The sequence below is a fragment of the Mercenaria mercenaria genome, chromosome 8 (genome assembly GCF_021730395.1).
Source record: "Mercenaria mercenaria strain notata chromosome 8, MADL_Memer_1, whole genome shotgun sequence".
NCBI lineage: Eukaryota > Metazoa > Mollusca > Bivalvia > Venerida > Veneridae > Mercenaria > Mercenaria mercenaria.
In genome coordinates this window covers 39,005,301-39,017,404 of record NC_069368.1, presented here as the reverse complement: position 1 = coordinate 39,017,404, position 12,104 = coordinate 39,005,301, and the positions used below count along the sequence as shown (strand labels likewise).

The following is a 12,104-nucleotide window of genomic DNA, read 5'->3' as shown; positions in this document are numbered from 1 at the left end:
AAGTTGTCAGCTACTTGTGAACAGAGTCCAGAAAAATGATCGCCGTAGCAGAACTGACATACTGTTGAGTTAGTAAAACAAAACTGACCGCAGTAGCAGAACTGACATACTGCTGAGTTAGTAAAACAAAACGAATATTAATGTAAAGAAAGTTACTGATATAATCGGCTCCTTCAGTGATATCTCAACAGACGGTGACAGTAAAAATAGAATTAGATCTGTACTAAAGTTGTCTGTTTTCTTATTTTGGTTAATTTATTCAAGACGAAAGACGGAAACAGATGATAATAATTTCTCCGGCTTTAACCTCTCTGCTCTTATCTATGTCTGCTACAGTTTTGTTCATCAGTACTGTAGTCAAAGATGACTTAACAAACTTCGTTAGACTTACAAAGTCTGTTGAGATCAAGTAATTTGTAATAAAGTTTATTTCTTTCTTTGTAATGACACTGATAATTTCTAAGAAAACCCTTTTCTCTCTAGGCTCATCTCAAGAGTTAGAGATAAGAGATATTGTAATTTTTTTCAGACAGTGCTATTTTAGAGGGTTTAATGGCAGAGATATTTATTTTAAAGGACTCTAACGACTGATGCCAGCCTACAAACTTCGTGTGCCAAGTAATTTAACATATATCTATACAAATTTAACAGCAATAAAAAGTCGCTTTCACGTGCTATCGTGTATCGAATCGTGCCCAACACAATCATGAAATGTCCTTTCATGCACAATAAAATGTTCAATCTATGATTCACATGACAGTACATTTTATAGATAGTGAATCGATGCTGAGTCACAGAAATCAAGATTCACTCATGTATAATTAGTCCACCGTGACTCAATGAGAATAATTAGAGATAGAAATAAAATATATTCCACTATCTTCATCACACACCACACTTTAATATTTCAAACGCCTATGACCAATCTCCATGTAGGGTGCATGCTTTTCTCCTCAACACAAGTAAACTTGGTTATCAAAACACAGATCTGTACATTCATAAAATATTTCTTGTAGATCATCTACGACTGTGATTTCGGTTCATTTTTAAAATATCAATACCTCCATTTAAATAATATCAATGATAGCTTTTTAAAGTTTCACCGACAAATTCTGTGATGCACTATTTCATGTTTCAATAATGTGATACAAACTTTGACTGTGATATATGTGATCTCAAATGCATTTCTGAATTATGTATACTCATATTGAATATATAATTATAACATGACTTTCTGTGTCATGCCTCCAATATCAGGGACCACAATGGAAATAAGAGGAATTCTTTCCTCTTTTTTGTGTTATCCCTGGTATTGGTGAGCATTACATGGCATTTATTTCATATAATTTATCTATGTCATGCCATATTTCTAGTTACTACTACTACTACGACTGGGTGGACGCAGTTCCAAACCGTGACACATATGATAGAGCAAATCTATAGTTCTAAATAGTACATGATTATAATGAATTTGGTATATATTTCATCTGCTAATATGAAACGTGTGTGCCAGCCACAAGAGGGGCGAAAAAAAAAACAATAATAATAAAATTCAATAGCTTTCAAGTGTCCAGTTTATTCTCGGATTTTAAATATAATTTCTATTTGTAAGGCATTCTGGAGTAAAGAAAATTTAGACTTTGATACAAAAAAATGTATAGTTTCTAATAACTTAATAACGAAGGAATTACATCATTATTTTGTGTTATTCTGTACTGAATGAAATACAAGAAACCCGTTCCACCAGAATGATCTTATTGTAAGAATTTGTATAAATAAAGACTGAATCTCGTATTTCATTCAGGGTACATCGTTTGTTTTTTTCAGTCACTATATCTATCTTTTCTTTTTTCTACATATACATAAAAATTCCATTCTATATACTTTAAACGGGGTTATCTGAAAATTACCCTAAAATGAAAAAGGAAGCTTTTAAAAACAAATCTATAGTTTTCTGGTGGGTCTGAAGTTAATATTTGTTATTTGTATTTTTTTTTTCATCCGTTATTCCAAAAATTAACTGTGCAGGGTTGGAATTCGAATTGCTGCATATGTTATCCCAAAAATTACATTGTACATAAACCATAACACATTCGGATATACCAGTCGAAGTTACTCTTTTATACAAGAGTATTTGTATCTGCTCAGTGCATGAGGACGTTATTTACTATACACACGTAATTAAAACGGTTTAAAACCTTTAACCATCTTTTTGAAAATTCAGATTTCTTGAAAACTACCAAAAATAGCGTTCTTGTCCACAATCAAGTGTTTTATTAATATATTATTATACTGTTAATAAGTTTAGTTTCTTATGTAAATGCACTTTTATTTCAAACGTACCATTTATGGAGTGTATATATTATTTCAAAAGCTTCATGTAAAGAATTTTTAAATAGAGCTTTAACTGGAAACTCGTGACCAATGAAACGTACACAATTGAATTTCTTGGTAATTAACCGTGCCCACAACTATTAGCCATTCCGCATCCACAGCTCAATTACAATTCAACACACAGTAGAATCAATCAGTAATGATTCACTGCTTGAATCGCTTTATTATTGATGGGAAATTTAACGCTGGCAGCTGTTAATGAGTCAGATAAAATCACAAAGCCTCTTATTACATTGTATCGTCCCCGCTGTCTAATATGGATGATAAACTTCAACTTTCAGGGCTGCATTGTATTTACAAGCAAACTATTGAAACTCATTTTCGGCAGCATTAATATGACAAAAAGGAAGAAAGAAGCTGTAAACGTCAGTTTTATTATACACATATAGATTTTAATAATAAACCCGCACTATAATTGTGGGAATAGCTCCACAGATTTGCTTTCAGAGAACATAAATATTGGCAACAAAAGCATCATCGCTGCTGCCATCAACACTTATTAAAAGATTATGATAAATGGTTACGATAATAATAATAATGATGATGACGACGATGATGATAAAAATTGATAATAATGATCATGCTATATGATAATAATTATGAAATAATTATATTTATAGCAGTAATAATAATAAAAATATCGTTAGAACAACAGCGTAGTGTAACGTCGACAATACTTTTTAAAATTTAATAAAAATGATTGTTAAGTCACATATAACAGTTGATAGTGTGACTTACCTGTTATTTCGCCGTAAGCTCGGACAAACGTTACCGCTAAAAGCAGCGTTGTGAAATAATTCCTCAGTTCGAAATAACATGAAGCCTTTTCCAATAAATCGAACATGATGCTATTTATTTCACGTTAAGTATTACTCCATTTCTAGTGGTCTCTCCTTTTTCGAGATTTTTTAAGTTAAATATTATCATATTTAATTGATAACACCTGGAACGCTGTTTAACACCCAGTTCACAGAAAAGTTGATGAATTTCCTCTTATACTGAACAGTAGCTTAATAACTTCCAATACTGCTGGAGAACTCACAACTGATTGTGCAGTACGTTTAAACAACTTGTTTTTCCGTCAATGAACATCGATGAGAAATATAGTTTTTCGATTGATTTAAACTGTTCTAATCAACAGCTTATTTTATGAGTTTTATTTACTTTTTATTTTCTTTTTTTCTGGTATGTAACTCGTTCAACGACAGGCTTATTAATGAAAAATTGTGTCGATACATACCGCAGCTTCTTCCAATAGATTCGTATAGTTTCGCTCTGTCTCTCTCCTCAACATAGTATTGGTTAAATTAAATAATACTGTATTCTTTACTGAGCCCACTGTGGATAGAAATAAGCTGTGTTTTGTAAGCTAGCCTTATATTACTGTCTAGCAAAATAAATTATTTACATAAATGATGTCATTATAAAGAAGATAAAACCTGCAAATATTTTAACCAGTGTAAGATTTTACAAAAAAGGAGAGAAACATCAGTGCATATACGAATATACGATATTTCAAATCAACAGACTGACTTCCTTAGGGGCCGACCATTTGAACTTCTGAGTGTGTGTATGGGTGTGTGTGTGTGGGGGGGGGGGGGGGGGGGGGGGGGGGGGGGTTTACTTGGAGCCACGATTTTTAAATATTAAAATCATTAAAGATTATTAAAAAATAATTTCTTTTTTTTTCTCAAAATATTTTTGTTATGCTTGTTATTCAAAACTGACAAGCTTGATAAAGACATACAAAAAGGTAAAGCAATAACACCACAAAATAGGAACATCGAGGGATACTGGCAGGGAAAGGCCAGTGGAGAAAATACCACTGGGGAGTTTAAACCTGTCAACATTGCACCGAACCTCACCGTACGTTGATTCCCAACATGCTCCTGTACCACACACAGGAACAAGTTAAAAGATGTTGAAAACGAGACAAAAGGTAGCTCTGTGTTTTTTATTTTCTCATGGTCTTGTCCATTAAGTTATGGCGTAACCCCAATCTGACTAAAGTACTTGATCTTCTAAACGAAGATTTGAGGATGACCCATTCACATTCATCTTTCTGTATATTTGGATTTCCGATATTGTAATTTTTTGTAATTCAGACGACTTGTTTCAACCAGCATTTGGCTGAACCATCAAAATAGCGTCGAATGTCAAAGGATGAGAAAAACGTGCAGTAAGTCCGGGGCTCGAATTCGGGACCCCTCGCTTACAGGGCGAGTGCTCTACCGACTGAGATAACCGGCTGCCTGACACCTTACGTGACAAAGTCCGTACCGTGACATATGATACCTCTCAAAACACGAAGGCGCAGTAATAAAAATTGTAAACATGAAAAACCAGGCTAAATATAGATTTTTTTTGAACTTTTACTTTCACTTTCAAAATGTTGAAAGCAAGGCTCTGATTGGCTAGCGGAAGGGTCGTCAGAACGAGTCTATCAATAGCACGTCTTCAGATCCAAAGCGTAGCGTTAATTGGAGATGTACTTTAGTCAGATTGGGCGTAACCCCCATTTAGTTCGAAACGGAACATCTGCGCATTGAAGCTGATTACGTCATGCCAAATTCATAGCACATAAAAATTATATTCATGAATTGAACCGAATTATAAATATAACCATTTTCAACAAAGTTCATGAGAAACATACCTTAGACGACTTAAATTCACAGAAAAGGTAAGTATATAACGATATTTGTTTTCAAAATAAGAAGTACACTGATCACATCACAACTTCAGTGGTAGGTAAATACCCATTTGAGTGCGTGACAGATTTCTAGCACGATTTCTGATAAAGTGTCAATATAGGGTTCTTTTCAGCTCAGATATCCGTATCTCTGAAGCTGAATTGTTTAAGCTAGATAAAAGGCTATATAGTGTATTCATGAATGCGTACTCAAACAAAAGTCAGCATAGTAAAACGTACAGACAACGAGGACAAGACAAACCGTCAGCTGGGAGCTTAAACAAGTTATTGGTATGCATCTGACCTCACTCTTAACTTACAAGACGATCACGTTTATAAAAGTTATCCCCGCCAGAAACGTGCATATCGCACATAACTCCTATTATGGAACCGAAGGAAGTAACTTTATCTATTTTTGAATTTAACTCTGTAGAAAGAATGTTCGGACAGTAATAGTTAAAGTTTGTCACTCCATAGTTTCAATAAAATGCTCAAAATGTTATGTTTTCTTTATAACATTGTCTGCCTTTCCCGCGAATAAAACAGTGGTTTTCTTCGATAATAGAAGATGACATGAATTTTATGTCCTGTTTTTCAGACTTTATACTATTATGCTATGGCACACTAACTTGTGTACTCAACGTCTCCTATGTTAATTTATCATGGCACTTTACAAGGTACCCGATCGTAGTCTATCAACTTGTAAATATGACAAAAAGGAAGAAAGTAGTTATCAACGTCAGTATATCACAAGTCCATTAATCCCTGTGCTAGATTCATTACAACATTTGCTGTACTAGATTTAGCTTTCAATGAATATAAATAACGGTAAGATCGTCATTAATATTAACAAAATATTAAACAATAACAGTGATCAGAACAGTGTCGTCAACAATAATATAAATAACTTTTAAATGATTGGAACATAAACACAGAATTAACTCCCAGTTATTTATAATTTGTCCTATTATTCTATCGTACGCACAGATAAATGTTACTTAAATGTTACTGTAATAAGCAATGTTGTTACATATATTCTTTGTTCGTAAATGCTTTGTTCCTTCAACGTGAACATTATGCTGTTGTTGTTTTTTTATTATCAAATTTCACTTTTTAGCTCCACTATTCGGAGAATAGGGGGGCTATTCTACTCGCCCCGGCATCGGCGTCGACGTGAGCTTTCTTGGTTAAAGTTTTTCGGCAACCTTTGTTTTTCTGTCATATTTTTGTAACTATTGCATATATCTTACTGTAACTTCACATAAACATTGTCCAGCATACAAACAAAGTATGTGGAGGGGTTGGGTCCATTATACATAAGGTCAAGGTCACCAAGGTGTTATACTTAGGTTATTTTTAAGGTTAAAGTTTTTCGGCAACCTTTGTTTTTCTGTCATATCTTTGTTACTATTGCTTATATCTTACTGTAACTTCACATAAACATTGTCCAGCATACAAAGTATGGTCCATTATACCCTAGGCCAAGGTCACAAAGTTGTTATACTATGTCCTACGTAGGAGATATTAAGTACTACGTAGGAGTTATTATCTCCTACGTAGGACTTAGTATCTCCTACGTAGTACTTAATATCTCCTACGTAGGACATAGTATCTCCTACGTAGGACTTAGTATCTCCTACGTAGGACATAGTATCTCCTACGTAGGACTTAGTAACTCATACGTAAGGGTTCCTATTTTGGGGCGCTACAGCGTTCTATGGTCCTACTCGCGTTTCCGGTACATGTGTTAATTGAACATTGCTGGTTGACTTTTTAATTCCGTGCTGATAAAAGGCATTTATTGCAATATTTGAGTTATTTTCTAAACTATTTACATTCTTGTATTTTATGTGTTGTCTCGAGAAGGTGCTTAAATAAATAACTTTTCATTGCAATCAGTGAAATTATCTCTTAACCACTGTTTCTAACCAATAACAAAGAATGAATTCATATAGACCTGATTGTTTGACATGATTATCAATGTTCTATAACATTTCGTTAGTTTCAACTAGTCAATTATTCTTTTATCTAGTCACTCTGATCAAACAAAATTGTAAATGTTATTTCGCATGAAATAAGCTCTTATATTAAAAAAATAGTCTCTACTGTGAAGAGCGATAAAGGGGAATAAATCATGTTTACCAAGTTACTCGTCCTTAATTTCTTCTCTCTAGGCATACACTTAACAAAACAAAGGATAACCAGATTTAAAGACTGAAACCTACAAATTCCGTGATATTCGGTAATTAAAAGATTTTACTGTCAAAAAATGCTTCACTTTATTTAAATACTATTCTATTCTTCCTCTTTTTCACAACATATACATTATATAGAAGATACACACACCATGTAAAAGAAAGCAAAACCGTCGGACCACAAGTTGATTTGACATTAGCTTTTCGGAACACTATAGACTCGCATCAGTCGTTAGAGTCATTAAATGTAAATCACTTTCCTCTCTGATACCACTTTCTGAAAATAAAATTAATACCTCTTACCTCTGACTCTAACGACTGGACAAATGCGATCTGAGCTAGGCAGTTTTCATCCCAGCTATAATAATCACCATCTCATTAGAGATCATTGCAAATGTGTTCATGATGTAACATAACCCTTGATTTACTTCAGTGCCCTGGATCATAGAATATCCTTTATGACCTTCACAGTCTGTATAATGAAGTGTTTGCCAATGAGTACCTTTTATTACCAGATGAATGGGAGAGGTATTAATGAACTTTATACCTTAATAAACTTCATAAATGTATCATCTTTAATATGCAAATAAAGTAGAAATGAGTGTTTGAAACAAAAAAGTATCAATAGTTTATTATCATGTTAAATCATGCTTTAGATGCAGTTACAGTAATTTCCTGTAACTTTTTAATGCTTGACCTGAATGTAGAAAAAGAAAATTGAGCCGTGCCATGAGAAAACCAACTTAGTGGCTTTGTGACCAACATGGATCCAGACCAGCCTGTGCATCCGCACAGTCTGGTCAGGATCCATACTGTTCACTAATGGTCTCTCTAATTGCAATAGGCTTTAAAATCGAACGGCGTGGATCCTGACCAGACTGCGCGGATGCTCAGGCTGGTCTGGATCCATGCTGGTCGCAAAGCCACTATGTTGGTTTTCTCATGGCGCAGCTCAAATGATGATAACACCTAATAAATATTGATTATTTAAGGCACTGTCCTTGCGATCATACGACAACAGAAAAAAGAGAAATTTTAGGTACCAGTATCAAGAAATTAATGCTTATACTGCTTAAGAAAGCTTTGAATAAATTACTGACAGATTTTATGTTATTGAAACACATGAGAACTAGTTGTCTTAACTATCTTTTACACTGGAAATTGAAAAGCGTTTGTAACGTTTTACTGAGGTAAACTGCCTAATTATTAAATATCTACATTCAAGGGTCATTGTATACATATTTCATCCGTGGTGTATATTGTTAAAGACAGCAGGAAAATTTTCATTGCCGTGGCGGCCCGGGTTCAATTCCCGGCTCTGGCATCTTTTTTCCTTGATTGAGTAGATTAAGGATAGTTTAGAAATAAAAACTCGAATTTTAATGTCCATAGTATGTATGACCGAACTTCAGTTTTAAAGAAAGACCATTTTTAGCCAAAATTTGTAGGTCAGTGCCTTTATTGAGAGAAAGTTTATCAATCAAATCACACAATCGGTCAAAACAATAACTTGCGGTAATTATATTTAGTAACTTTCATGATATACTTTAATCATACTTTTGAACTCTCTACATAATTTCAAGAGAGGCCTCCATAGCCGAATGGTAAAGGTTCGAAACCTCACATGACATGTTTCAATTCTTCATGCTCGTATACTGCCCGGTTGGCTTATGGAATGTCGGCGGCTGTAACCTGATGTCTGCCCATGCCTGGAGCAATGCCTAGAAGTGCACCTTGTGGGTAGCGCAGTGTGACTATACCCAAACTACATAGTCCCCCCAAAAATACAAAAAAAAAACAACAACAAAGAAAAACAATAAGAAACAACAACAACAAAAAATGTTCAAAAATATCTATCAAAACAAATTTATTGACTACTTCATCTGTAAAATTCAGAACTTGGTCAAATGTGTCTTTAATTCATACTTACGAAGTTTGTGTGAGACATTGAAAGAAGGGAGATGTTTAAATATTTACAAATATGTAATCTACCGGTATCAGATAATCAGATAATCCTTACTAATAATAGTACAATATATGTTCCACGCGCAGCTAAGTTTTAGTCAGGACATACTACGAGTGCTTTACTCACGTAGCAATACAAGTCCTACGAGGAATACGTCCTACGTAGGAGATATTAAGTACTACGTAGGAGATACTATGTCCTACGTAGGAGATATTAAGTACTACGTAGGAGATACTATGTCCTACGTAGGAGATATTAAGTACTACGTAGGAGATATTAAGTACTACGTAGGAGATACTATGTCCTACGTAGGAGATATTAAGTACTACGTAGGAGATATTAAGTACTACGTAGGAGATACTAAGTCCTACGTAGGAGATACTATGTCCTACGTAGGAGATATTAAGTCCTACGTAGGAGATACTAACTCCTACGTAGGAGATACTAACTCCTACGTAGGAGATATTAAGTCGCACGTATGACAAATTTAAATCTCTCTGCTGGCACCAGGACGCTTCCATACATGTATAATAATAATATATCAAAGCAAGTAAACCTGTTAGTATTATTTGAACGGAAATAAAATGTTAAAAATAACAAATAGTAGAAAAAAAGAATGGGGAAACAGTAATGGGAAAACATTAAAGGCCAAGAAGGCGTAATGCAGCGTCATCTGGCGGAACGTCAAACATTACGCTTGACGACGCCACGTCTTTGCGTGTCTAAGCGTTGACGGTAAACAGCTTGTATGCTAAAGATTTCATTTCGCATCCAGTTTTTCGACATATTTAAACAATAAAATTTCTACTTGTAGTTCATAAAAGGAGCGGATATAACTATATTTTCTGATAAATTATTTTCCATGAAAGCTAGAATGACTAGAATGAACGCACTAAAGCAAAAATTAAAAAAAAAAAAGAAGAAAAAAAATGCTTAGAGTAAAAATATCGCTAAAATTACCGTATTCGTATTTAAAGCGACTAACCGACACATTGTGATTTGTGAGTTTTAAAATAATTTATCACCGAAAGGCAAAATGCCGCCACTGTTTCACATCTTTACATGAAAAATAATGGTTGGCCAGTTTATAGTTTCCAGAATTACGGGAACATTCGAGTTTTTGCAGTTTTTCTCATAAACTTTTATAAACCGTTGCAACTCTTTATTTTGTATATAAATCCCGCACGATAACTCAAGCGATAACATTTTTAATAATTATGATTTTTCTTCATTAAAACGTTTCAATATAGAAAATATTTTGTATAACCTTACAGTATGGACTTAACTTCTATCACTGAAAACCTTTTTGAGTTCAATCATGCATGAGAACCATCAAAATCAAACGATAATATAAACATGCTGTCGTTTAAACAGTAGACTGTAAAACTGCGACATTTCAAAACAATTATTTGTAACAAAGTGTACATATCCTATAACCATGTCAAACGTTGCTAAATAAATAAATAAATATATGTATGTAATTATTATTATTGTATGTTTGTTATTGTTATTCAATGTCGTGTCATCATATTCTAAGTCTTACCATTGTTATTGTATATGTCGTTATTCTTATTGTATGTTTGATATTCTTATGGTAAAAGTCATTATTGTTTTTCTACGTTTCGTTATTGTTATTGTATCTTTGATATTGTTATGTGTCATTCATATTCTAAGTCTTACCATTGTTATTCTATATGTCGTTATTCCTATTGTTTGTTTGACATTCTTATGGTAAAAGTCATTATTGTTATTCTATATTTCGTTATTGTTATTGTAGCCGTCATTCCGTCCGTCCGCAATTTTGTGTCCGGTCCATAACTCTGTCATTCATCAAGGGATTTTAATATAACTTGGCTCTGATGTTCCCCATAATCAGACAACGTGTCATGCGCAAAACCCAGACCCCAACCTCAAAGGTCAAGGTCACACTTTGAGGTAATAGGTAAAATGGGCTCTTTAATGCACTTTTGTGTCCGGTCCATAACTCTGTCATTCATCAAGAGATTTTAATATTACTTGGCACTGATGTTCCCCATAATCAGACGACGTGCCATGCGCAAAACCCAGACCCCTACTTCGAAGGAGCAAGGTCATTATTTCTTAAAATAGAAGTAATCTACAATTCCTATCTTTTTAATTAACTTTTTAACTGTAAGGGGTATTGGGTTCGTATTTTGGGTTCTTACCAAACCCATTAGGGCAATTCTTTTGACTGAGGTTAGTCAAAGGTCAAGGTCACCTAAGTCATTGTTACTAAAAATAAAATTAATAGAAAAATTGGCTTCTGTCAGGAACCGACATGCATCAAACCGGCAAGAAAACAAAATCAGCAATGATAAACATTCTAAACATCTGGTACTGATCAAACCGTTAAAGTAAGAGAATATGTTCTCTCCATTTCTCGACGGAAACATGGTCTACTTTCGTTTATGACGGGCCAATGAAAAGCCTTGTTACAAAATATGGGAAATAATTACATCATTCTGAGGGATATAAATAGGACAGCGACGATATACAAATACAATCACATAACATACAGTTCGATTACTAGGTCATACGTGTTTACACGTTTTCAAACCAAAAATTCTCTACTTACAAAATGACCTTTCTAATTTTTGATTATGTTTTGTTTTAGCTGGAGCTCATGTTTTTCATATACAAGAAACACTAAAATATGGAAGCCGGAGTTAAGGTTACAAAACGCAATCATTAATGTTTACAAACTTGATGTTTACAAAAACGAACTGTAGAATAGAGATGGTACCTACCCAAGAAAATCTAAGGGGAACATCTCTGAATTGACAAATAAACTGAAGCCAACATAAAACATTAGTCAAAAGTGAAAGAAAAATCAAATAGG

General features: G+C 33.9%; 1 protein-coding gene across 10 annotated transcripts in view; it reads right to left on the bottom strand.

Moving 5' to 3' along the window:
• LOC123566561 (lachesin-like) overlaps positions 1-12,104 on the bottom strand; it is a 460,053-nt gene that overhangs the window by 44,239 nt on the left and 403,710 nt on the right. For 9 of the 10 annotated variants that reach the window (XM_053549741.1, XM_053549738.1, XM_053549742.1 and 6 more), the window contains one exon: positions 3,133-3,732. The exons of the other annotated variant lie outside the window; for it this stretch is intronic. In XM_053549741.1, the coding sequence (XP_053405716.1) occupies positions 3,133-3,238 (106 nt within the window). In that variant the 5' untranslated portion in view covers positions 3,239-3,732. The remainder of the gene's footprint in view (positions 1-3,132; positions 3,733-12,104) is intronic. 10 annotated transcript variants of the gene reach the window in all.